This window comes from Microtus oregoni, unplaced genomic scaffold, assembly GCF_018167655.1.
Source record: "Microtus oregoni isolate MIOR12 unplaced genomic scaffold, Mior012 000109F_ref0000275, whole genome shotgun sequence".
Taxonomy (NCBI): domain Eukaryota; kingdom Metazoa; phylum Chordata; class Mammalia; order Rodentia; family Cricetidae; genus Microtus; species Microtus oregoni.
In genome coordinates, this window is record NW_024544727.1 from 2059801 (window position 1) to 2085963 (window position 26163).

General features: G+C 52.0%; 1 protein-coding gene across 3 annotated transcripts in view; it reads right to left on the reverse strand.

Annotated features, from left to right (window-relative positions):
* Positions 1-224: 224 nt before the first annotated feature.
* Positions 225-26163, reverse strand: part of LOC121443525 (protein kinase C zeta type) — a 104696-nt gene continuing 78757 nt past the window's right edge. For all 3 annotated transcript variants that reach the window (XM_041645275.1, XM_041645276.1, XM_041645277.1), the window contains 9 exons: positions 24720-24817; positions 12018-12104; positions 10383-10518; positions 10144-10231; positions 8525-8644; positions 8011-8090; positions 7250-7339; positions 1328-1443; positions 225-1197 (listed from right to left, as the gene is read on the reverse strand). In XM_041645275.1, coding sequence (XP_041501209.1) covers positions 1110-1197; positions 1328-1443; positions 7250-7339; positions 8011-8090; positions 8525-8644; positions 10144-10231; positions 10383-10518; positions 12018-12104; positions 24720-24817 — 903 coding nt within the window. In that variant the 3' untranslated portion in view covers positions 225-1109. The remainder of the gene's footprint in view (positions 1198-1327; positions 1444-7249; positions 7340-8010; positions 8091-8524; positions 8645-10143; positions 10232-10382; positions 10519-12017; positions 12105-24719; positions 24818-26163) is intronic.

Sequence of the window (26163 nt, forward strand, 5' to 3'; positions counted from 1 at the left end):
GGCTCCTGACACACCTGACCTGAGGACTTAGCTAACCTCTTTCCAGAAAGCCTTGGGCTAGCCTCCTGACTGCCTCTAATCTGAGGAGGAGGATGGCCGAGCACAACAGTTATGGAAGCGGACACGCTTCCTCAGTAAGAGTACAGGATTATGGGTATTCTGTCACGTTAAGGCTAGGGTCCGTCACACAAGTCTTTAAATTTTTCTAATCTGGAGTATTAGTGATAAAAATATTTTCCAAAAAATCTAATGTATAACACAAGACATCTTGGAGGCACTGGCTAGTGTTTTCAGAAATATATATTTTTTTTTTTTTTGCGGATTTAGTTTTCAATTATTCTTTCCCTTTTTATTTATTTACCTATTTATTTGGTTTTACTGGTGCTTTGGTAAGCAATGTTTTAGAATCGCTATAATCCAGTTTCCCCCATCAGAGTCCACGGGGCTGGTGGGAACAGCATCACCAACCTGGCCAGGATGTCACTGCAGCCTTGGACTACCATGGCTAGCTGCGCTGGGTATGAAAATACATGTTAAATATTAACAACAAAACTTACCGGGATTTAGAAAAAAGTTCCGAATCTGTAACAATTCTCGTTGCAGTGCATTCCTGCAGGCACTTGGGTGCCCGTCCCCTGCCTACGTTCTGCCTGCTCGGAACACGCAGCTCCTCCTCACGTGGGGGCTGCGCTGGGGACGTCAGGCGGGTGCCACTCAGAAAAAAGGCAGCAGAGGAAGCTTCGACATCATCGGTACATTTTATTCCTCAGGGCATTACACGCTAACTTTCCTGGAGCGGGTCAGTGCATCGAGTTCTGTTTCTGTGGAAAATGTGCACCTTCGAAATGGCGTGACTGTCTTGCCCTCTGGTAGGGCTGCCACGGGCACAGGAAGCTATTCCTCCAGCACAAAGCCAGCCTCTGGGGCCTGGACACAAGAGACTGCTCTGTCCAGAAGTGCCTGCTGGGTGCCCCTCTGCGGTCTCGGTGGCCAGCATCCCTCCTTGGCTGCTCGGAGCCTCGTGCCCAGCCTGGCATGCATATGCTGTGGTTAAGGGTAAAGTGACAGGGTCATTCACAGGCGTGTCCACAAGGGAGACGCTCATGGCCTCACACGGACTCCTCAGCAGACAGCAGAAGCGGGTTGATGTACTCAAAGCCTTCAAACTCAGACTGGTCAATCCTCTTTATGACGTCCCTAGGAGCACAGGGAGGAGGTGAAGAGTGGCACCCGTGTCCCTCCCTCGGGTACTATCCTTCCCACCAGCCCACGCAGCAGAAACAGGAACCCAGGTCTGGAGCCTTGCAGGGTCGTGCCCAGGACTTACTCGTCATCTGGAGTCAGCTGCACAGGCTCGCTGGTGAACTGCGTATCAAAGTTATCCAGGCCATAGTCGTCTGTGATCTGGGGCTGGAAGGGAGGCAGGGCCTGCTTCTTTTCCAGCTGAGAATATCGACAAGGGATTGTCAGACAGTGAGATGGTCAGATGGGTGTCAGCACCCTCTGCCCTCTTCTCGTCTTTGTATGCACATAAATCACGGAATAAAACGGGAAGCTCAGCTTTTCAACAGGCCTGGCATTTCAATGCCAGTCCCGCCCCCATCAAAGTATAGAATCTAGGAGAAAATATCCAATGCCAGGAAAAGTCTACTTCAGTTAAAAAGTGATGGATGTACAGGCCCTGGAGACATGTGCCAGGGGAACAATGTTACTGCCAGTGGCTGGAAGCTTGCTTGCTCTCTCTCTCTCTCTCCCTCTCTCTCCTTATTCTTTTCTTCTCTCTCTCTCTCTCTTTTTTTTTTTTTGTTTTTTTGAGACAGGGTTTCTCTGTGTAACTTTGGTGCCTGTCCTGGAACTAGCTCTTGTAGATCAGGCTGGCCTCGAACTCACAGAGATCCGCCTGCCTCTGCCTCCCGAGTGCACCACTGCCCGGCAGGATTGGTTATTTATAATACAGCTGTTCAACCAGGTAGTGGTGCACACCTTTAATCTCAGCACTCGGGAGACAGAGGCAGGCGGATCTCTGTGAGTTCGAGGCCAGCCAGGGCTACATAGAGAAACCTGATCTTGAAAAACAAAAATCAACCAACTAAAATATATAGCTGTTCTTCTTTATCAAGCAGGGTCCTTGGGCCACACAGGGGCAACACACGTAGGGTATTTCTCAGCATTCGGTGCCCAGTGCGAGAGCTTTCTTTCCAGCATTCATTCGGCTCTTCCAGGGGAAGGTGGGTGACAGCTGGTCCCAGAACAATGTATGTATCTGTCCTATGAGCCCCACTGCCCTGCCTAAGCTAGGGCTGCAGGCCTTGAAGAGACTGCATGCATCTGCACTTGACCTCACATGTGGCTGGCATGGGAGCTGATGTCTAACACTCCTCTAGTCTATCGGATGCTGGCTCAGTGTCTTGGTTATAGCTGCATCTCTGTATTCTTAGAAACAACAAACCTCACCCAACAATGGCGCACAGCATGCATGGGTGGGTGAGTCAGAGAGTAAGCGAGAAAAATGGATGGAGGTGTGGAGAAGGGCTGGATTCATGGCTGAATAAGAGACTAAGAGCAAGCGAGGGTCCCAGCCTGCTAGGACAAGAGAAGACCCGGGACTGCGTAGCCTGTGAGGTTTGTCCTTGTGTTCAGAGGGCGACTCTTTCCCAGCACTGCTGTGGGCAGGGAGATTAGCAGAGAGTACATGGACGGCACAGGCTATGCTGACTTTTAGTGTCCAAGCAAAGAAATGCCCCGAAGGCCAGGACAGCGTTGCCACCATTGCCTTCTGAAGGCTGGGCAGTGAGGGGAGCTGGTCCTATTCAGTCTTAAGGGCAGAGAGGCACACAGCAGCTGTGACCCCATTTCTGATGCCCCCACCTGGCTGTGGTTCCCACAACTGCCTGTTTGTCCCTGGAGCCCCGTGCCTGGGCCTTCAATGGGTGGCCCTTTATCTTATCCCCCTAGATCTTCCTTTCTTTTCTCTCCTGGCCACAGGCACACGCCACGACCAAGGACTCAGTCCTTTCCTTTTTCTTTGGCAGGTTGCCTGGGAAACCAGAGGGTTTAGTGACAGTCTGTCCTCCTACTTGCTTCCCTCTCTGGAGTCTTTCTCCTAGAAGCCTTGGACCTATTATTTAAACTTTAAAATATTACATTTATTTAACTGTGTGTGAGTGAGTGGGCACACATGAGCCAGAGGACGACTTTCAGGAGACAGCGCTCCCATTTCATCCTGGAAGTCTAACCCAGGCTGTCAGCTTGGTGGGAAGTACCTTTACCCGAGGACTGGTCTGGGCCCATTTAATTTGCCCGACAGAGGGCAGGAGTGGAGGCCATCAACTTCCTGTCAGCTCTCACAGGTCAGGTCTCGCTGATGTCAAGAAAGCTTGTTTTAGCCACACTCTGACTCACTCCTCAGGGTGGACTTGCCATGGCACCTGCCAGTAACCCGGAACACAGTAGGTTTGATGGCAGGGGGTAGCAATGCCCAGATGGCTTCTTCAACTCTGTCCGGTTCATGGTGGGTCAGGGATTTGCAGCCATTGGAAAGATCCGACATGCTGTCAAACCATGTCTGACGGAGCACCAGACACAGAGGGTCTGTGGACAGACCCGTGTGGTAAGTAGCCTAGTCAAGTTTCCAAAGGGAGTCAAGACTTTGCTGTATAGACTCATTTCTCTCAGAACCAATCTACTGACCAGTCACAACCCTGCCTGGGACTGTGTCCAACAACTTTCCCATGGTCTTCATGCTACCATCTAAACCTTCTGGTGGAGACTTGGCAGCGGAGGGTGTGCCGGATGGCCCGTGATGGACTCTGTGTGCTCAGTGGAGCATATGCTCCTATCCTCACATCCCAGAGCGGGGCAGGAGGACTGGCCCCACAGGCCATCCCTGTACCCCTAGAGATAGATGGCTGGCAGGTGACTCCCTTCTGACTGTCTCTCTCTCCAGAGCAGTGGAGGGGGATGGGAGACGAGCCCACGGCTAAGGTCCAGGGAGGACCCTGAACACCAAACTCTAGGGTGGGTGGCCGCTGCTGTGAGGCTTAAAGGCTCTGGTAGCGCCAAGGTCGCTATCAGGGATGGCTTGCCATGCAGACGGTAGTTCTCAGATCAGCCAGCCACTGGAGTAGGCAGATGGATCTCTGTCCCCAGAAGAGGGTCTCTCTCTCTCTCTCTCTCTCTCTGAGACAGGGTTTTTCTGTGTAATAGCCCTAGCCATCCTGGAACTAGCTCTTATAGACCCGGCTGGCCTCAAACTCACAGAGATCCGCCTGCCTTTGCCTCCCAAGTGCTGGGATTAAAGGCGTGCACAACCATTGTCCAGCTGAGGGTCTCATTTGTATCTTTACCCACTTACATTCATCAAGACCACCCCCCTGGACTTGTCTGAAGCAGAAACCTTGGATTCAGGTGGAACCTTCCCTCCCCCGGTCTGTGAGGACAGCCAGTGTTATGACGATTTGAGCCTGCCATGATGCCCTCTGCCCCATGGCACTCAGGATGGAGGATGGTCCTGGGGGACCTTAGAACAGGCTGTGCCATAAGAACAGTGTTAGTTCAGGGAGGAGGCAGGTGTAGTAGGCTGGCTCCTGCCAGTCTACCAGGCTACTCACAGGGACCTTACCCCATAAATAAGCCATTCCAGAGCCTGGATCTCCTCAGCTCTGGCGTCCCAGAGTCTCAAGTTACAGGAGTTTGGGTGTCGTTCCTGTCTCTCAAAACCCAAGCTCACAAGGGTCAAAAAAAAAGGCGGGGGGAGGACACCAGGGACAAGCCTGGCTTTCCTCTGGCCACATAGCCTTTAATCCCTGAAGGAGACCCATGCCAGCTGGCTTTGTGCAAATCTTAAGAGGATGGCAGAGGTGGCCTCAGGTCCAGTTACCACCATGGCCGCCCTGACGGTGCTGACAGGAGTGGCACTGGGTCAGCTAGGGGAGGGCTGGGTCGGCGAGGGGAGGAGGGCTGGGATTAGGAGCCTCTCCAGTGCTGTCACGGGGGGGCTCACGGCAGGGCCCAGTTCCGATTCTCCTTGCTGTCCACATCTGTCTCCTCCTTCACAGCACCAGACCTGCACCAGGGACCAGCATCCTGAGTTCCATGGTGACATCTCTAGACCTGAGCTCCCCCCTCAGACGAACAGTCCTGACACTGTAATCCCTGGAGCTGTTGCTGGGCTGTGCAGTCCTCAGGTCCTAAGAAGTCATGGGGTACAGCCCCTCAGGAGGTGGGATACCCAGTGACAGCCTGGACAGTGGCTCATCTGGAGGAAGATCCCCCAGAAAACTAGACAAGAGCCCCAACAGACAGGCTACACAGGTCGCTCAACAATCTAAGAACCAGAAGTGGACCCTGCCCACGTGACCACCAGTGGACAAACACGTGGTCCATCTGCGCAATGCAACACCAGATAACTGTGAAGGCATGTAACATGTTTATCACCACGACAAAGATGATCCTGGAAGATGCTTCACCGAGCGGAGCGTGCCATAATGCAAGGTCACCTCCTGGATGGACCTCCTTTCAAGGCAGAGTTGTGAATCAAACCGCAAGACAGAGCACAGTTGGCTATGGCCAGGGAAGGGGATGGAAGTATAGACGTGATGACCCATGGCATGAGTCCGCTGGGCTGGGGTGGAGAGGCTCTGTGACAAGACTCCAGGCCCACAAGATGTACTAAGAACCACTGAGCCATGGGAATGATGCAGAGGAAGACCTCCTCCGTCCTCCCCTCTTGCTGCTCAGAACCACTTGGCTAGCCGGCCTAGAGGCAGCTGGGCTGAAATAAGACACTATTTATACCATATCCACTCTCTTACGGCGAGGCAAGGGTAGGCAGCTACTGATGCCATGTGGGAGGCCAGGGCCAGGGCCAGGGCCAGAGGAAGAACTCAGATTCTACAGGCTCAGAAGAAGGCGGACCATGGCGAGGCAAGCTCAGAGGAGGAACAAGGATGCAGGATTCTCCCTGTACCCCACTCTTAGATCTGACTCCGTGTCAGAGTGGGGGTGACAGGTTTCAAAGACTGGGGAGTCAGTGAGCCTGTTGTAACATTTGCCACTACTGGGCCTGGGCCAAGACTGAGTTAGAAAGAAACCCAGGCTTCCCTCTGATGCTACCAGAGCTAGAAAATGAAATTAAAAGCTGACAGAATTGGTTCTTAAGTATCAAGGCGAGTGAGATGGTTCAGCAGATAATGGTGCTTGGTGCCAAAACTGACGGCCTGAGTTTGTCCCTAGACCTATATCGTGGGAGGGGAGAAGCGACTCTCAAAAGCTGTCCTCTGAGAACCAACTCTCAAAAGCTGTCCTCTGACCTCCATATGTCACACCCACACACCACACACACAGACACCCCCCAGATACACACACACACACAGACACCCCCCCAGACAGACAGACAGACAGACATACACACACCCCAAGTTAAAAAACATCAATGCACCGAATAGACATTTACACCCAAACAAGGGAGTGAACGAGAGGTTCTGGTTTTGTGGCTCTAGAAGGGCCATGGGTTGTGGGCATCGCCTGTCCTGACCACCTGCTGCCCCTGCAGCCTGGTCCCTCCCCATTCCGCACAGTACGCTAGACACAAACAGTCCTGTAAATAGAGTGACTGGTTGTACCGGGTAGTGGTGGCCTACACCCTTTGATTCCAAAAGCAGGCAAAGCTATGAGTTCGAGGCCAGCCTGGTCAACACAGAGAGAGAGAGAGAGCTGCAGGACAGCGAAACCCTGTTTTGAAAAACAAAAACAACAACAAACACGTGGCTGGTTAAATGATAAGATCCTTCCCCGGGGAATAGACGTTAGAGCTGGTGGGGGCCATCTGAAAAGGTCAAGATGGGTTGGGGAGGAGGGTGTCCAGTGTGCCACAGCCGGGCAAGTTCCAGATTTACTCAATGGGTTAGCTTTTATATTTTCCCTCAAAAGGGTGTATTATTTCGACACAGGGTTTCTCTGTGTAACAACCCTGACTGTCCTAGAAATCTCTCTGTAGACCAGGCTGGCCTCAAACTCACAAGAGATCCGCCTGCCTAATATCAGGAATGGACGCGACTCAGAAGCTCAAAGTCTGTGCCTGCTACCCTGCCAGTAACTAGTGATACAGATGGGGTTTGGGCAGCTTTGGGTAACTAACTACACCAAAGAAAGTGCCCTCGGGGCCCAGACACCATTACCAGGCACCCAAGTGCACACGGGGCCACTCTGACTACGGGCACAACCCATCTCACAGACCCCTGAGGCTTACCAGGTCCCAGTCTATGCTGCGGAAGAAGGCATGGGACTTGATGTCAGAAAATCCAGTCTGCGGCCGGCAGCCAAGCCTCTCTTTGGGATCCTGGGGGGTCAGAGTGCAAATAACGGTGAGTCAGGACTCCCAAGAAAACCCCTGATTCAGCCCCTACCCAACGGGATGACCCAGCTTCCCCCACGGGAGCTCACTGTCTCCAGCCGCCCTCCTGTCCTGCGGGGTGTGACCGTCCCTCTGTTGGGATCCCTTCCCCAAAAAGCTACTTTCTCACTGTTTGTTATGCTAAGTATCAATAAAAATTAAACTCACTGGGCAGTGGTGGCACATACTGTTAATCCCAGCATTCAGGAGGCAGAGGCAGGAGGATCTCTGTGAGTTCAAGGCTAGCTTGGTGTACAAAGAGAAACCCTGTCTTGAAGAAAAAAAAAAAAGAAGCAAACTTTGGACTCTCATTCTTTTGGGGTTAGAGATATGGCTCTCAGTGGTTAAGAGCACTGACTGCTCTTCCAGAGGACCAGGGTTCAATTCCCAGCACCCACATGGCAGCTCACAACTGTCTGTAACGCCAGTTCCAGGGGACCAGACACATCCATGGTACAACATCAATGCACATGAAACAATAAATAAATAAGTAATAAAGTCTCTGAGTGCAGAGAGCCCCAGTGCCAACGCCTATGACCAAACACAGAGAACAGCTTCAGTAGGGGGACTCTGCCCACCCGCTCCCAGAGTATTCTGTCACCAAGGCCAGAGCATACCTTATTTAAAAACCCTTTCAGGACGTGTGAGGCCTTGACGGACAGGAAGCGGGGGATCCGGATTGGCTTTTCCAGGATCACTGTGTGGATAGAACCCAAGTGAGATGACCCTTGGCAGTATTCACTCTTCCCGGAAGCCTACAGGACTCCTGAACTCTGTCTTTTGGTCCCAGACACGTGGAGGCCTCTGCACCGGTCACCAGAGGGCGCTGAGGGACAGCCCTGAGGGCATACTAAAGGCCATTAACTCTGGGCAGGAGTAAGGTGTGTGTGGGGTGTGTGTGTGTGTGGGGGGCTATCAGGGGCCACAGGGAATGAACCTGGCTGGGCAGAGGGGGGCTCTGGCTACATCAGAGCATTCTCCCTCTAGGTGACTGATGGTGAACTATGGTCACCTCACCACATTCTCTGCCGGAGGAATGGCTCTGTGCAGGCTTCACCAGCCTGGGCACTGCCTCCCAACCTCACCTTTGAGAAGGAAAGAAAGGGGGTGGACACGCTGCGGGCCACCAACCTTGGAAAAGGTAATCTTCAGTGTTCATGTCCGGGTTGTCCGTGATGATATCAAAGGGGGAGCGTCCAGCCATCATCTCAAACATGAGGACGCCCAGCGCCCACCAGTCCACGCTGAACCCTGGGGAAAAGTGGGCAGTCACTAGGCGGGAGGTGGCTGGGAAGCTGACACACTCAGCCCGTGACTGTGAATGTGCCAAAGGATGCGGCATCCATCTCTGCGGGCGGCTGGACCGCCGGGCATCCTTTTCCTTAGAAGCTGCGGAGCTGGCGCGTGGCTGTGACTCCTCCAGCTCACTGTGGGTTACCCTGGCTGTTACCCGGCCCGCCAGCTCTGCTGGGATTGCTGCACAAACATGCAGAATGGGTCCAAGAACGAACCCTGCTTTGCTCTGGTTATTACTGTTATTATTATTATTATTATTATGTGGATCTTGCTGGCCTTCAAACTGGGACTGCTGCCCCAGGCTCTGGAGTGCATGCCACCATAACCGGCTTTCTTCTTGTTTTCATTTAAGGTTACAAAGTCCCCTTCTCACTGAGGAGCGCAGCTCAGTGGGAGAGAACTCTAGCTTCAATCCCCAGTGCTGCCCAAACAGAACCGGCCGGAACCCACTTCTCTGAGGTAAGAATCAGTTTGCTATAGTCCCTTCTGCCTTCACTACTTTGTCTTTCTCTGCTTTTTTTCAGCTCTGTTCTAGACAGCCTGGCCATCCCTGTGGTCTCTGAACATCTGCTCCACCACACATAGAATCAGGTTGGAATCATGGCTGGTTCTAGACTGGTTTCTGGCTCCAACCTGCCATCTTTCCTTCTCTGGTTCCTGAGCAGCTGCAACTGAAGCAGCTTCTAGGAGCCCAGTCATTCTCTCGGGTCAGTGATCTGCACACGCTGCCGGCACACTCGTGCATTTATGACTGCTTTCACCAACGCCACCAACATGAGTCAGGGATAGATAGCACATGTCTGTAATCCCACCTGCGAGACAGAAAACTCTAGGATGCAAAGGTGTGTGGGCGCACAAGCACATACATACCATGTATATGTTCATACGTAATGCACACACACACACCTACTGCATGCTATATACTCTCCCCTACCACGTGGATGTATATGTACCTGTATATGTATGCCACCCCATCTCCACACATGGCTATGTATGATGGCTTCCACTCAGAGAAAGAGGAGGAGCAGACGTATACCATTGTGTCTACAGGGTTTCCCAGATCAGTCGCCCTCTGCTTTGGATCCTGACTGGGGGCACTTCTACCATTCCCAAGGATACTTTGATTCTTCTACACACGCATGGCCAGTGGCCGTCAACCTGGGGGCCTGTCTTGTCTTTGTTTCAGGCTCCTTTTCATCCTCCCCACCCTGGCTCGCCAGGGAGAGGACATTGTTCAGGGTCACCTGGTGGGCTTGAGAAGGTATGAAGGGGGTAACAGGCATCCGGGAGACACCAAGGGGTGTGGTGTGTTGTCTCTGGGTGTCACATGGCCATGGTGCTCTCCCTGCCTATTGTTGACAGGGCGGGTTCCTGCTCTGGGTGAACATGCCAGGTGGCAGCGACTTCTGTAGCGTGTCTGCCTACATTTACCTCCTATGGGTCCCTGTACTCACCGTATTCTTCTCCTCGCAGGATTTCAGGGGCAATATAGTTCGGGGTCCCACAGAAAGTGCTTGTCGTGTCACCGGGGCCTAGGCCTTCCTGTGGGGACACAGTTATCAGGAGGGTGACCCTCGCGTGCAGCGGCGCCCCTTAGGAGTGACCGGTTACGGGCAGGGGTGCCTTGGCTGAGCTGTGCCCAGTCGGGATGACAAGGGCAGACAGGCAAGGTGGGGGAGGGCAGGGCAGGCACCTTGCACATGCCGTAGTCTGTCAGCTTAATGTGTCCGTCAGCATCAAGGAGGACGTTGTCCAGTTTCAGGTCCCGGTAGATGATCCCTCTCTCATGTAGGAAGTTGAGAGCAATACAGATCTCAGCAGCATAGAACCTGAGGTGGGGGCATTCTGCAGTGAGCAGAGGGACTGTGGCAGCCAGCCAGCCAGGGAGCTGCCACACACAGAGCCCCACAATGCATCCTGGTCACCAGGGAAATGCAAATTTAAATTATAGTGGGAGTCTACCTCCTAGCCACCAGAATGTCTATTTAACACGACCAGAGTAAGTGGTGAGGACATAGGAAGCTGGAGCCCTGTGTACCACTGTATGGAATTCAATGAATGAAAAATGTGACCCTCAGAACATGAAAACTGGGGCTGAGTGCAACTCGATGGGAAAGCTCCTGCCTAGCTTCATCAGTATGGTCTACAGCACCAGAACAAACAATCATGAAAAAGAGAAAGAAGACGTGCTAAACACCTCTACTTATGCACATGTGTCCAGGGCTGGAGACAGCAGGACCAATAAGAACAATGTATATGTGAAAAATGCCATTATGAAGTCCATTACTTTGTATGCTAATTTAAAAGTAATTTGAAAGTAAAAAAAAATTGTAAGCAGGGCCTTAAACACGTATGTTTAATACTATGTCCACAGCGACCCTATTCATAAAGAATAAAATGCGGGAGTAAGCACTGACGGGGGAGTGGATAGAGGATGCATGGGTGGGGAAGGATGGCTCATGGCTGCAAGTCTGAGGCCCGTCTAGGTAACAGGAGAAAGAGATGGCTACACAGTGAATCATGGAGACATTGTATCCAGTCATATAGAAAGACAGGTAGCCTGAGATTCCGCTCAGGGAGGACTCTGGAATCAGACAGAGGGAGGGAGGTGCCAGGGCTGGGGATCAGGAGCCTGGGAAGTCACAGGGTACAGGTTCCGTTGTGGGAAATAAAGAGGGGCTCTGTGCAGCTGTGTGGCAGTGTGGTCAGCTTTATGGCTCTGAACTACCCATATACTTAAAATGTCTGAAATGATAACATCAATGCTGTGTGCATTTTACCATGAGTTTTATAAAAGGCAAGTGGAAAGGCAATAAATGGTTGCTGCTTCTGCCCACTTCCCTCGGAGGGAACCTAGGTGATGATTCACAGGACTTCATGGGGGGATAACTAAGGTGGATAAGAAGGGACCACCCAAATTTAAATCTCCCCAGCCTTCCTTCAAGGCCTGGGCTGCAGGGGAGGTACCAGGACAGTGGGCTGGATGGCAACCGTCCAAGGCCAGAAGCAGGACCAGTGGGTTCTTTCCTGATGCCAGCAGAGACCTGCTGTGCTCTGCCACTGAGAGAGTGTGGGACTTAACAGAGGGAGAAGGGCAATGCCAAGATGTCACGACTGTGAAAACAGCCCAGAGGGCCTGCTCTCCTGAGTGGGGGCTTCTGCTCAAGGTCTGGGAGGGGTCAGCTTCCCCAGAGGTTCGGGAATCCCTTACACCATGGCAAAGTCCCATCTTTGCCACCTTCTGCCCAAACTCCACCCTGCTCTTTTCACTGCTGGCATGAGGGAGGGGGGGTTCCGCAGGCCATGCTCTCCGTGGACGTAGACCCACCTGGCGTGCTCCTCTGGTAGCTTCCTCTGCCTCTGCATGTGGAACATGAGGTCCCCGCCATTGACGTATTCTATGACCAGGAACAACCTAGGAGGAGAGAAGGGCAAAGGATCAGGGACCGAAACTGCCCTAAAGCCCGTGCTAGGTTCATTCCAGTCAAAGGCACCAGCAAGGTGGCCAGAGTGAGTGGAACCTCCACAGGGGGTCCCCTCTGGGTGCTAGCCTGCTGCCTCTCAGGGTGATTCCTAAGTACCTACAAGAAGGGGGTGTGGGCTACCTAGGAGCTTAGGGGGTCAGCAGGAAAAAACCTAGGGTGAAAGGGAAGGTGAGGCTGAGTTTGGCATTTGGATCGGTGAGGCATGAGGCATGGGTTCAGATCCTGACATCTGGGGTCCAATACCATGTTGGATGTGAGTTTATCACAGATACTAAGGTAGGACACTGTTTTTATGAAAGAAGAAAGAGACTTAGGTATTTGTTTGCCTATCATTTGTCTCTGTGTTTCCAATGGTGCTAGGTCTGTTTTAGGGCGCACGCAAGGGCACATACACACAAAAAGGCAGAGATGTGGCAGTCCCCGGGGTTAGGGATGGATGAGCAGGTGACCAAAGAAGGAGCAGAGGACTAACAGAGCCTGAGGTAAGGAAAGAGCAAAAAGCTGGGGGCCGTCCTGGAGGTGGGACAAGTCTGGCTCAGATGGTCTAAGGGCACCCACGGGGCAGGTGTGGAAATGTATCAGGGGACATGGCTTAGGGGTTGGCTGCTCTAGTCTCTGCATGCGGATGGACCTCAGGAACATGTAAATGGGCAGGGCCAGGAACCACAGAGTTGCCTGTCCACCTGGTGAGAGAGGGTCAGCGTGGATCAGGGAGAAGAGTGAGGAGAAGCCAGGCTGAGCTGAATGGATCTGCCAGTAGCTGGACACGGGGAAGATGGACAAGAATGGGCTTGCCTCAGGGGTGCAGCCTGGCTGCTGGGGACTATAGGTAAGAGGAAGGGCAGCAGGGGTCAGGCAGAGGTCAGGATCCAGCACACGGCCCTCACGTCTCCTCACACTGGCCATGTGTTTTCTTTCACTAATGAGATCTTTGCTGCATTTAATAAGACTTAATTTTCAAAATCCAATTCACAATAATTTCCCGAGATGCCCCGCTGAGGGCACCTTGGGGACATCTGGGCTGGCAGCTCACATGTGCCTGGACTGTTTATCTGCAGTCTGCGGCTCATGGTTTGCAGGCCCACCAGCAGAGGGTGGGAGCCAGTGTTGGAAGGAACAAGCAAACCCTTCACCTCCTGGCTCCTGTAAGGGCTCTCAGCACACACTGGACTGAATGAACCTCGTTGGCTAACTGTGACTCTGCTGTGGGCAGATGCCAGCATTCAGCCTCCAAAGCTTGGGCAGGGAAGATGGCAAGTTAAATGGCGATAAACCACTCGCCAAATTTCAAATTACATACTTAGATGAGAAACAATTCCTAATATGTGGAAATTAAAACAAAAGACCTCGGCACCAGATGAGGAGCTATATAGTTCCCCTAAGTCAGCCCTAGATGTCCTGATCCCAAAGAAAACCTAGTATGCTTGTGTTAGGGCTGAGGACACCTCCTTCCTCCAATCGTATTCAATATTCCAGCCTCTATGGAAGGCTTTTCAGTCTCCTATGGAACCCCTTGCTTTGCCCCCGGGGATTCACAGGCCTGCTGCAGACTACTTTGAAAGTAAAGTTTTACTGAAACATTGTCATACTGTTTATGTATATAGTCGGCTCTTGGTATTTCCCGGGAACTGATTGCATGACCCTCTTCAATGGCAAAATCATTGTTGCTCAAGCCTTGTATGTAAAACGGACCCTCTGCTACAGTGTAAATCAGGTCTGCATTGCTCACAACCCTCAACACAATGAGAAAACCATGCAAATTGTTACCTTGTATTGTTAGGGAATAAAGGCAAGGGAAGTCAGAACCTGACCTGGGGTGCGGTTCAGCAGTAGCGTGTTGCCTAGCGTGTGTGGAGCCATAGCTCCACCCCAGCACCACACGTGCCAGCACATGTTCAGCACAGACACACGCTCCCCACAGGGACTTCTGACACCGCGGCTGAAGCTGCAGAGGAGAACCCACGGAACACGGCAGAACCAGCGCGTGCCAACTGCGGCAGCTTTTCTGTTGCTGTTCACAAAGGCAAAGGTGTTTGTGCTCTGGCCCTTAGAGATGCAGCCTCCCTGGTGCAGACAAGCAGGGCATGCAACCCTGAGCCGCAAAGAAGCGTTCAAGTGTCAACTCTCATAACCACCATGGCACCATAGGAGGCGGGTCCCGTGATGCTTGTCAGACTCTGCGAGACGCCTAACATCTCAAAACTAGTAGGAGGGATCTCCTCCAGACTCTCTGGACGACCACAAAGCACAGTGTCTTTCCCCCTACTCGGAATCGCAAACGTGACAGGTCCTGCCATCAGGGAGGGGCCGAGCCCTTCCCTTGGGTGCCAACACTTCTAGCAGACATTGGTGATAATGGTGTCCCATAATAGGGAGAAACTTCAGTCACTTCCAGGAAACACAGGCAAACATCCTAGCCTGGAGGATGTTAAGCTCCCCAAAAAGCGGAAAGGCAGAATCTCTGTCTAGAGAGGCCATGGTGGATTTCTGTCTCTGTGCCGGGGCTGTGTCTCTCTTCCTTCCCTCCCTCTCGAGGAACTCACAACACAGACCAAGACGCTCTCTTTGTTCCTCCTGCCTTGGGCTCCTGAGTGCTGAGATTACACCACGATGCCTAACTTTCTTTCACCTATTTGGCAGGGTGTATGCGGTATTTCTAGGGGTGCACTGTCAACAACATGCATGTGAGGGCTGGGGACAACTTTCAGGGGTCGGTTCTCTCCCTCTACCTAGGCTAACAGCTAAGCCATCCTGCTGCCTCCCTGCCCCCTTCTTCCCGTTCCTGTCGTAAAAGCAGCTGTGACACTAAGGACTCTGGAGGGGAGGGTTCCGCAGACGAAACCTCAGTACTGTTCTCAACATTTTTTCACAGCAGAAATCCCCAGGAGTACCGTGTGGACTGCCCCGTAGGCGACTTGGGTTGGTTTGGGTGTTTGTGGCCGTGACAACACAAGGTCCTATCTGCTCCCACAGCTCGCTCTGTATGCCTGGCAGGTACTTCCTGCACCAAGTTCTTCAGCCTCAGATGCTGTCTTGGGCCATGGCCATGTTTCTCAGTCAGGTTGAGGTCAACACCTGAACACAGGCACCTGTCACTGTCCACAGTCCCTTGGTCACACAGCCACACCAACCCTCAAGGGAGAGGTATTAGGATGGGCAGGGGTCTGTTGAGGGCACTGCCCTCAACACTCTACAGTCAGATCTCTAACGCTTTTAAGGTCACACCACTGTAGGAAGGAAGCAAGTAATGGCTCAGATGGTGGATATTATCACTTATTCTTAGCAAAACGTGCAAAAGTTACTAACACCCAGTAGAAACGGATCCGTCCGCACAAGCACATGGGGGAAGGGTATAAAGAGAAGCAGTGAGCGCCCGGATCCTGGGCCAGAGAGTGGCAGAGTTGCAGGCAGTGGCCAAGTCCACTGCTCCCCTCACCAGGAGAGGACCCAGATGGGACCCTGTGAGGACCCCTGTTCCCCAGCAACCTAAGCACCCAGCCCTGACTTGGTCTAGAGGGAAAACCTGATGGCACAAGACAACGTGGGGACAATCAAGAAGCACCTGGCTGGCTGTTTACTGCCTTGTGTTTTATCTGAACAAACCATGCACATTTTCTTCCTTTCTTCTTCTCTCCCTCCCTCCCTCCTTCCTGGTGGTGGGGAGGGGCTTAAAGTAGCCCAGGGAGGTCTTGAACTTTTGATCTGCCTCTGCCTCCAGATTGCTGAGATTACAACCACACACACCACCGTGTCTCTCCGTGCCACTTCTTAACATTTGTCTGTGGCTTTTGGGCCGGAACAAGCAGCCACAATGAAGACTATATAGCTGAGAAAGTGAAATTGGTCATGAGCCACAGCTGTCACCAAGTGACGTCACAGCCTAGCCTGTATAAGCTATGACAGTCAGGAACACACTTGTCTAATGACAAGTTCCCCAGATCACATTGCTGCTGTCAAGATACTGTGCTACGCTGATTAGTCATTTGAAAAAGGCTGCTAACTCTTGGTATAAATAGGAACAGTGACACAAAAGTTTCGGGGGCCCACACTCTATGGAGAATTCATTTGTTCCCAAAACTATGAGATAAATTCTGCCATTTTCCTGATTATATGGAGAGAGACACAGGCACCAAAGGTTACACAGTCCTGATATCAGACAGTCTATTCATGGGGACCTCATTTCAAGGTCCGGCCTCTGTTCCCAACAGATGAGCCATGCAGATGACAGAGCAACGGCAAGGGCGAGAGGGACGTGGAGTATCAGCCTAGAATCCAGCCGGTGTCTCAGAGAACAAGGAGGAGAGGGATGTGGAGAGTCAGCCTAGAATCCAGCCGGTGTCGCAGAGAACAAGAGGCCTAGAGAACAGAGGTGAGGCTCAAACTCCTGCCACACCAAAGACAACCCCCGAGCAGCACAGTGGGAAGGAGGCGTCAGATTCCACTTCCCTGGCCCAGACAAAGCTCTGTGTTCCAAGAAAGATGTGGACAGACAAGGAAACCCGAAACGGTTGATCCAACAAGAGGATTTTAATCTTGTGCAAAGAAACCGAGCAGGGTGGGGAGCGGGCAAACTGACTTAGGCGTCTACAGGGACAGATGCAGGCAGAGCGTGCCGTGAACTGTGACTCAGAGGGGCTGGTATCCTCAACACCACAGGATACAAGACACACACTCTTCCCAGGGTCAGAAACAGTGTTTGACAGAGAAACTGAGGGACAGGAGAAAGCAACCAAATGGCTTGGGAGAAAGCCGTCATTTAGAAACCCCCAGATAGCAGGGGCAAAGGCACTGAGGAAAATTCCCACAGTATCTACCATGAGGTAATCCTGGGCCTGTGGTTCAGAGTGCTCACCTGTCATGTATGAGACTCTGGCCTCTCAACCCAGTACCAAAAAGGGATGGGGAGGGGGTTGGCTGGAAAGGTGACTTACTGATTATGAGTATATACTGCTTGTGCACAGGACCCAAGTTCAGTTCCCAGCACCCACATCAGGTGGCTCACAGACTCTATAACTCCCGCTCCACAGAATCTGCTGCCCTCTGTTGGTACCTGTATGTGTATACACACACACACACACACACACACACATCTTAAAAGCAGTTGTAGCTGATAATTGCCATTATTTAAGATTTTCTAAAGAATAAAATATTGAATCTAATAAAGATTGCCTAAAAAAACTATAGATCAATTATACATCACGATAGATAGCAATGGAAAAAATCCTTAACAACAGCAAAGTTTGAAAGCATGTCAGACTAATACCGGGCATGGCTATCTCTGAGCATCCAGGGACAGCCTAGCATCAGAACCATTTTTGCAGTGTTTAGGTGACACAGTTCATTTCAGGAGGCTCCAGGGAGTAAAAATTCAGCCATCTTCAGAACTGGTGACCTTCCAAGGAAATATGCATTCTTTTTCTTTTGCAGGGGACTCCTTTTCATGTGTATCCATATGTGATGTGTTTATACATGTGTACACATGCTTGCATATGTGTGGACACATGTGTGTTTAGAGATCTTAGACTGGTGTTGAACGTCTTCCTCTATTCCTCTTCCACCTTATTCACTAAGGTAGGGTCTCTCAATCAAACCCAGATTTCACTGATTGATACTGCTCCTGTTGGGTCTCTCAGTCAAACTCAGATTTCACTGATGGACACTGCTCCTGTTGCTAGCCAGCTTGCTTCGGCCAAGGCTTGAACTGGAATTGCAGGTGAACGGCCCCAGTCACCCAGCATTTACATGGGTTTTGGGGATCCAAACTTCAGTCCTCTTGGCCTGTGCAGCTTTAACTGCTGAGCCATCTCCCCAGCCCATAATGCTCTCCTAACAGGATATAATCTCCCTGACAAGATATAACCACCTTTCTGAGCCGTTCACAGGTTCCTCTTCTTGCCCACACTGCCCTCTTAGTGTCTCTAGAACATTCTACCACCTGCAGGACTTCAGGTGGCCGGGTCTAGGATCGGAGGGATGAGGGATGGTTCCTCGTCTCTTACAACTACTGCCACAGCTCTCCTGGGAACCAGAGCCTGGAGCAACAGCCGAGGGTGGAGCTCGCTATTGTCCCTTCCAGTCTCACACTCGGTGAGCACCTCTCACCCCCTTTCTGTCTGTCTTTCTCAGTTGTTTTTTCTGATGGCATGTGACTGATGCTTGTGGCTAGCACTGTACCGTCTTAGTCTTCTATCCCTGGCAGAGGACAGTGCTGTCGTTCTTGCCAGGCACCTGGAAGGAGGAGAGCCCAGTTGGCACCAGCAGCCTGAGGGAGATGCCCTGTGGGGGAGGCAGTGTCTGCCACCCAAAATAAAAAAGGAGGGGGCGTGGAAGTCAATTCTGGCCTTCGCACGCACGCACGCACGCACGCACGCACGCACGTCTACCAGCGTATACACACATACGCCCCCCACCCCACAAGGAATCCACCAATCCAACCACAAGGAGCACCAACCAATCCACAACACAAGGAGCTGAATGCTAGGCAGGGTAGCACATGTGTGTTTGTGAACCTAACACTCAGCAGATGGAGGCAGGAGGACAGAAAGTTCCAGGTATAGCCTATGCTTCACGGTAAGACTATGGGGAGTGGGGGGGAGAAACTGACTTTCAGGGCTGACCCTGAGAGTCACATTAACAAAAGCAAAGCCTGGCACTGTCCCCAGGGCAAGGCGGAACACTGCAAGAAGAGTGTTCAGCTCTGAATGGAGAGAGAAGCACACTGCAATCTCATATCCACCTGGGTAGCAGGACCACCTTTAGGTCTGTCAGTCAAGGCCACTGGCTCAAGGGCGGGGCTGTGCAGAGTGTGACCTCACTCCCACCCCCCCCCCAGCGATACACCCAAAAGCAGCCAGTCACTTCCTAGCTGGGAACAGACCACTAATCTCTCTCATAGATGGTGGAGGGCATGCCCTAATGAGAGAAACACCTCTGTGTTGTTCAGTGGACACACGCTACATCACAGGGTCCCAAGGGTCCCTCTGCTGCCTGGAGCTTCATGATGACTCACGATAAGCTACCCCATGTTCCTAAGATGGCAGAGAAAGCTAACATTCAACAAAAACTTCCCCGGAACTTCTATATCTGGGTGAGCCGCCATTCATCTGCCTAGTGGCCTGGGCTGTGTTCTACAGTAAGGGGCTGCTGGGGCTGCCCTAGAACCACTTCAGGGTTTGCGATGTTACACCGTCGGCATCAAGGCTGCTCTAGAACCACTTCGGGGTTTGCGATGTTAGACTCTCGACATGAAGGCTGCCCTAGAACCACTTCAGGGCTTGCAATGTTACGCTCTCAGCATCAAGGCTGACGTGGCTCCCACGCTCAGCTCCACGGCTGCCACTCAGCACTCGTTCTTTCTATTCTGGGCTCCAGTGTGACGACAGCGAGTGTACAGGAGCCTGACAGAGCCTGAGTCACCACCTGCCTGCCCTCCCTCCCTCCCACGGCCTCTGAGTGATGCTTGCCCAGTTCACGGGAGTGTGGGCCCTGTCCCTCCAACTTGCAGGAGGAAGTGGTTCTGAGGGCTGGACCTGGTCCGCCCTGCCCACTGTCACTTCCTGGTTCTTATCACGACGACCTCATCTGCTCTGTCTCCCACACCCACTGGGCTTCTCTTTACATCCAGCTCAGCCCTGCCCAGGGATCACTGGGCTGCTTTGCTTATTCCTGGGGAGTTAGGTAGGCTCAAGTTGGGGGACTTCCTCTCTCTCCACTGTGGCACGGGATAGGTACCTGAGGCCCTGTGGCTGCTCAGTCCCAATGTGTCACCTAGCCAAGCTTTTCCTCCTTCCCAGGCATACCTGTGGACCCATAGGCATCTTCTTCACTCCTATGTCCTCGTCTGGATGCCAATCTCTGTGCCCCCGCCTCCTGATACATCTATGACCTATTCCAGGGGGATTACTTCCTGATCTCCTAAGAGAAGAATATCTCTCCTGCTTTTGCACCGTGGCTGATTTTATCGTTATCCATAAATACACACAGAGGATCAAGTGGTATTTAATACCCAGAAGCCACTTTAGGCAGAACGAGTTTCCTCAAGTATGGAAGACAAGATACCTTTGGGGAGCTTCTCTAAGAACAAACAGTGAGCAGGTCTGTCCTGCCTTAAAAGTAAGAGCTGGGTGGCAGCAATAGGCTTGCAGAGCAAGCCTGGTGACCTGAGTTTGAACCCCACAACCCACATAAAGGTAAACGGAAAGAAACAACTCTCTAGAATTGTCCTCTGACTTCCAGAAAGGCTGGCACACCCCTCCTCCCACACACAATGGTAATAAAAAACTCCACAGCAGGCCAAGGAACTTTTTTTTTTTTTTTTGGTGCTCAGAACTGAACCTAAGGCTCTGCCCATGTTAAACCTACACTCAGCTGGGCGGTGGTGGTGCACTCCTTTAATCCCAGCACTCGAGGGCAGAGGTAGGTGGATCTCTGTGAGTTTGAGGCCAGCCTGGTCTACAGGATAGGTAGAACCCTTACACAGAGAAACCCTGCCTTGAAAAACAAAACGACAAAACAAAAACACACACAAAAAACCCCTATTCTCTGTCTCAAGCAAGTCTGTAGCCAGCAACAGACACTCCAGTGGCGGCCTGCATCCCTGTCCCAGGCCACACTTAAACTGGGGGCACATACCAAAGGGTTCAAAAGGTGGCCTTTTTGGTTGCCATTTTTCCTGGAATAGTGCCAGCTGAAAGGATTTCCCTGTTTTTAAGAGGTATTGTGGCAGATTTTTAATTTTGGTTACTGTTGGAAAAAACCATGGAGCCATGGGGTATGGTTCCTCGTACACAGATGCTTAGTGTTACAAATGCTCCATCCTTGTAACCCGCGTTACACACATCCTGGAAGAGGAGCTGGCCTATGAGAGCAAGGGTTCTGTGAGGCCCACCAGAACAGGCACCACTAGATCGGGGAAGGGAAGAAAGAAATCCTTATCCCTCGATCCCCCAAGCCTGAAGAGGCCTCTTTATAATCACCAGGCACATGTGGAAACCATTGTCTTTTATTTACTAGATTTCCACTCGCGGCTGCCAGCGAGTGCTCGCGCGCATCCTGTCTGGAGTTTCATTGGTTTCCTGTTGTGTGTGATCTGCCGGGATGCAGAACACACTGACATTCATCCAGCCCCTAGCAACAGGCTCGGCGAGACCTCAGGCTGACTTTCTGGGAGACGTCTTTATAAGCCGCGTGGTCACGAGGTGGGTGAGGCAGGGCAAGCAGGCATCAGGTGTATCCCATACCCAACTGCAGGCACCAGATTTTCTGTTCCTGGAAGCTCTGCCTCACCTTGTGACCAGAGGGAGGACCTGTGGTCAGTGTCTCTGAGGGAGAAGCTGGCTTCCCTTTCCTTGGGGCTGGCTCACAATGCTGCCACTGGCTTGTGCAAAAGACACAGCGCCAACCGGGAGAAGGGCTTCCCACATCAAGTACCTTCCAGAACTTTCCAGCTTTGTTCCCATTGGAAACACATGGGTGTTTGCGCAGGGCAGGAACCAAGAACTAGGAAGGGTGGGCTTCGGCCTTGACTGACTGCTGTCAGCAAATCTTCAGGGCAGACCAAGTGAGGATAAGACATCTTAGGGGATCAGGAACTGTGTGGCTGGTGCTGTCTCTGATGCCTGTTTCTAGAGTTTTGTGGCCTGTGACAGGGGCCAGTCTGTGAGAGGGGCTTCATGGACAGTAACACGAAAGAAGTGTTTCCTAGACCTGCCAGTTAGGTCTGTTGAGTGAAGGAGCTTTGTCAACCCTGTTTCTGAGCCGTCGTGAATCCACTGACATTCTAAGCTGCCACTGTGCCAGGGCTGGCGGCAATGTCTTGCTGGTTCCCTTGCAAGTCAGGAAATCTTGGTTTTGTTTGTTTTTTGAGACAGGGTCTTTCTGTGTAACAGCCCTGGATGTCCTGGAACTCTCTCTGTAGACCAGGCTGGCCTTGAACTCACAGAGACCCGCCTGCCTCTGCCTCCCGAGTGTTGGCGTTAAAGGTGTGTGCCACCACACCTGGCAACAAGTCATGAAATTTATGAGTGCACATTTTATGTTTGTACAGGAAACATGATTTTACCTTAAGTCTTCCCCACTTGGACCATCACAGTTTACTGACAGGCACCCAAACGCTGGAGGTATAAAAACACATAGCAAGCCCTTCTCTGAGGGAGTTCACAGCAAGGGAGACATACATACATATACATCCGCTGAAGGTCAAAGTAGATGGACCCAAAGGAAAACACCACGGGAGAGATGCAAACCCTAAACAACCCAGGCCAGATGCTTCCAGGGTCAGTGAGAGAGCCAGTGCAAAGAAACACGGGCAAAGAAACTTGACAGTAGTGCCCGGGCGTTATTCCTGGGACCAGGCCGTACCGCTGTGGGTGCTGAAGCTGCTGTATGGCCATTGTCCCGGCATCGCTTTCTGCACTGAGGTGACCTGGGTGGAGCTGCTGGGACTCCCGAGCCCTGCAAATGCGGACTAGACCAGACCAGTGCTTTGCGGTCTCACCCCTTGAGAGCTCCAAGGCTGGGCTGGGCTGCCTTCCCTCAGGCTTGTTCCCACTCACAAGAGACGTGGTCAGGGCCAGGGCAGTGTGGAGACAAGGCCATCGGGGTGCACAAAGGGGACCATTGACTGCTGAGCCTTTTTGGTGGCTCTGGCTCGGGGGCGGGGATGGAACAGGGAGAAAGGGCTCTATGAGGCAAGGGCAGGGGATGACTCTGGAGTGCGGAGATGGGGCCTGGGCACAATGTCCTTTCTCCCATGTACAGGAAACCTGCATTTCCTCCCAGTGGTGACTACAGAGTAATCAGAGCTGCCCCGGTCAGGAGACAGATCTCAGAATTCCTTGGTTCCATACCATGGAAGTAACAGTGTGGGGAGCTCAGGGCCTGGGCATCCTGAGGCAGCTGTGGCCAGGCTTCAAGCAGGAGAAAGGAAAGAATATCAGACACATTCAGGAGTGAGAAGCAGGGAGGGGATGACAACAGAATTCCCAACAGGTGACAGGAATGCTACCAGTCACAATAGACTTATACCCAACTGGTCTGGGAAAAGACCAGTTCAGTTCAGGGCTTTTCAGATAGAATCACACCAAAGGCCAAAGCTGGGGAACTTGAACCACAAATTGGTCCCTACAAAATGTGCCCTACGGCTGGGCAGTGATGGTACATGCCAGCACTCGGGAGGCAGAGGCAGGCGGGTCTCTGTGAGTATGAGGCCAGCCTGGTCTACAGAGCAAGTTCTAAGACAGGCTCCAAAGCTACAGAAAACAAACACACAAACAAAAAGTGCCCTATGTAGGCAGCATGGCTCATTGTGCCAACTGCACACAGCGAGGGCTTCAGCTTATGATTTTATATTAACTGTGCTGACCTAGCTAAGCAGTATCTGTGAGTGTATTTCTTAGTATGTTTCTATGTCACATGTGAAAACACAGAATAAGCAAAGCAGAGGTCCTTCCCTGAATGGGGGAGATGGGAATCAGTGAACACCCATCCGCAGGGCTGAGGGGTTGGGCAGTCTGTCCTTGCCCTCCACAGCTGGCTTTCCTGGTCTCGAGTTCATGGTCTATGACAAGAATACTTCTAGATCAGGACTTTTGGCCTTTATAACCAGTCTGATAAAACTGCTGGAGGGCTAGGACAATGTCCCGAGATTTGTGTCTAGCTTCTTCTGGAGTTTGCCTTAAGCACCATTTTCCCTTTGCCCAGTTGGCTTTTAGATCGGATTTTATTATTTAGTTCAGGCTGGCCTCAAACTCATAATCCTCCTGCCTCTGTTTTCTGAGAGTCACATCTGGCTCAGCTTTGCCAGTTTTTATCCTTTTGGTTCGATAAATCCTTGCCTTGAGAAGGGGCTGCAAAGCTCCCACGAGTCCTGCTAGCGACAGACCGAGTGGGGGACGGCTGCAGGGACATTGTGGATAAACACGTTAGTCCAAGTCAGCTGGTCCCCAGATTCTCCACAGCATACGGCTGTGCTCTTAGGCCACGGAAGTTCAAACTTTTTTTTTTTTTTTTTGGTTTTTCTCTGTGGCTTTGGAGCCTGTCCTGGAACCAGTTCTGTAGACCAGGCTGGTCTCGAACTCACAGAGATCCACCTGCCTCTGCCTCCCGAGTGCTGGGATTAAAGGCGTGCGCCACCATCGCCCGGCAAGTTCAAACATTTTTAAAGCAGCAGAATTTCAGCATATATCGTAAAGCTCAGAAGTGACACCTGTAGTGCTAAGTAATGCAGGTCTCTGCTCAGCGAGCAGCAGCACAGGATATCCGCGATTGCTCCGGCACCCTGCGTCGGACCTACGACCTGCACTTGGTAGGGTGCCTTCAAGAAGGTCCCACGAATGGTGTCACATACACTCGGAGACGTGAAGTCTACTGAACATAACACCGACTAATGGGAACCACAAAATAACCCACGCTCGTGGTCGGAAGAGGCCCGTGTGGGACACCTGGGACTGCACCTATGCGGGACACCTGGGACTGCAGTTCAGCTTGGCTTCTGGGGGGTCCGTATCAGAAAGCAGCAGAACCTAAGGAAACCCGTTTCTCCTTACCGGCTTGTTGTCTGGAAACAGGAGTGTAAGCCAACCAGGAAGGGGTTGCTGGATGCCTGCTCGAACACGTGCTTCTCTGTCTGCACCCAGTCGATATCCTGAAACAGAGACCAAGCAGTGCCAGTGAGGCTCCTGAGCGCCGTGCAGGGTGCCCTGGAGAAGGCAGGGGTGAGACGGGAAAGGATTTCTTCTCTGAGGTCGAGAAGACAGTTTGCAGATGGAAAAGAAATGCATCACAAGCAGGTGTGGTAGCTCACACCTGTGGTCCCAGCACTGAGGCAGGCAAGGCAGGAAGATTGTTGCAAGTTCAATACCAGCTTGGGCTATACAGTAAGTTCCTAGGCAGCCTGCAGTCTGAGAGAGAATGATGCTGTCTCAAACAAGCAAAACAAAACAAAAAATACCAAACTATCACCATCACTACCATCATCCACCCTGTAATCCTCATCCTGACACCATCGTCCCTCAGGGTCATCGCCACCATCACCCATCCATCCCCGCTTCTGTCATCACCATTATCACCATCTCCACAGCACCTCCATCAGCCTCCCCCCGTCAAGATGCTTGCTGGGGTTGGCTCTCCATACCCTGGCTTGTGTTCCCCATCAAAGTTCTTGAAAGGTTGTTTCGTAATCAATTAGGACACACCAAAGGAAGACTAAGGAAGATTCCTAAGGCCCACGGTCACTGAGTCTGCAGACAAGCCGCAGTTAGGTCCAGGGCTCAGCTGCTGCCACAGGGCCATCTCCCCCAGCTCTGTGCAGCTCGGTGGGATTCTGCAAAGTCTGAGACTACAGCTTGGCTCCACCACAGCCCCAGGGAACAGAGTGGGGTGAGGCTCCCAACCCCATCTTGATATGCAGAAAAGTGAGAAGGTAGACATGTTCAAATAGTGCTGTCTTCACTGGAAGGTTTTTGGAAAAGAAGATAAGCACCCAATTAGTGGGCTGGAGACAGCCATGGTATGCCCTCTGTTGCTCCTGATCCCTAGAAGCTAAAGTATGAATATCAAAAACCCGGAGATAGACAGATATTAGGGTTCAAGCTGAAGATCAGAAGAGTAAAGCAGCCAGGCCACTAGAGTGTCTCAGTCTGCAGTCACTCTGAGAACAGGATCGCCCCTTTATTTGTCCAAGTCTTGGTAGTAGTAAGAACTCTCTAGTGGTTGGCTGCTTTGCTTTTCTGATCCTCAGCTTGAACCCCAACATCTATCTCTGGGCTTTTATTATTTGTGCTACAAGAAGATCCACCTGGTGGAACAGCTTCGGCCTTTCTCCACGCAGAAGACACCTAGGCATACTTCGTCTGGACTCTAGACCTGCTCACCCGGTGGCTACCCGACCTGATTGTCACACTCAGGCAGCCCACCCAGATTCCTGGGTGGAAACCCAGCGGGTTGGCTGTCTTCCACCTCTCCCAAGCCTGGGCCACCCTGCCCCAGTGG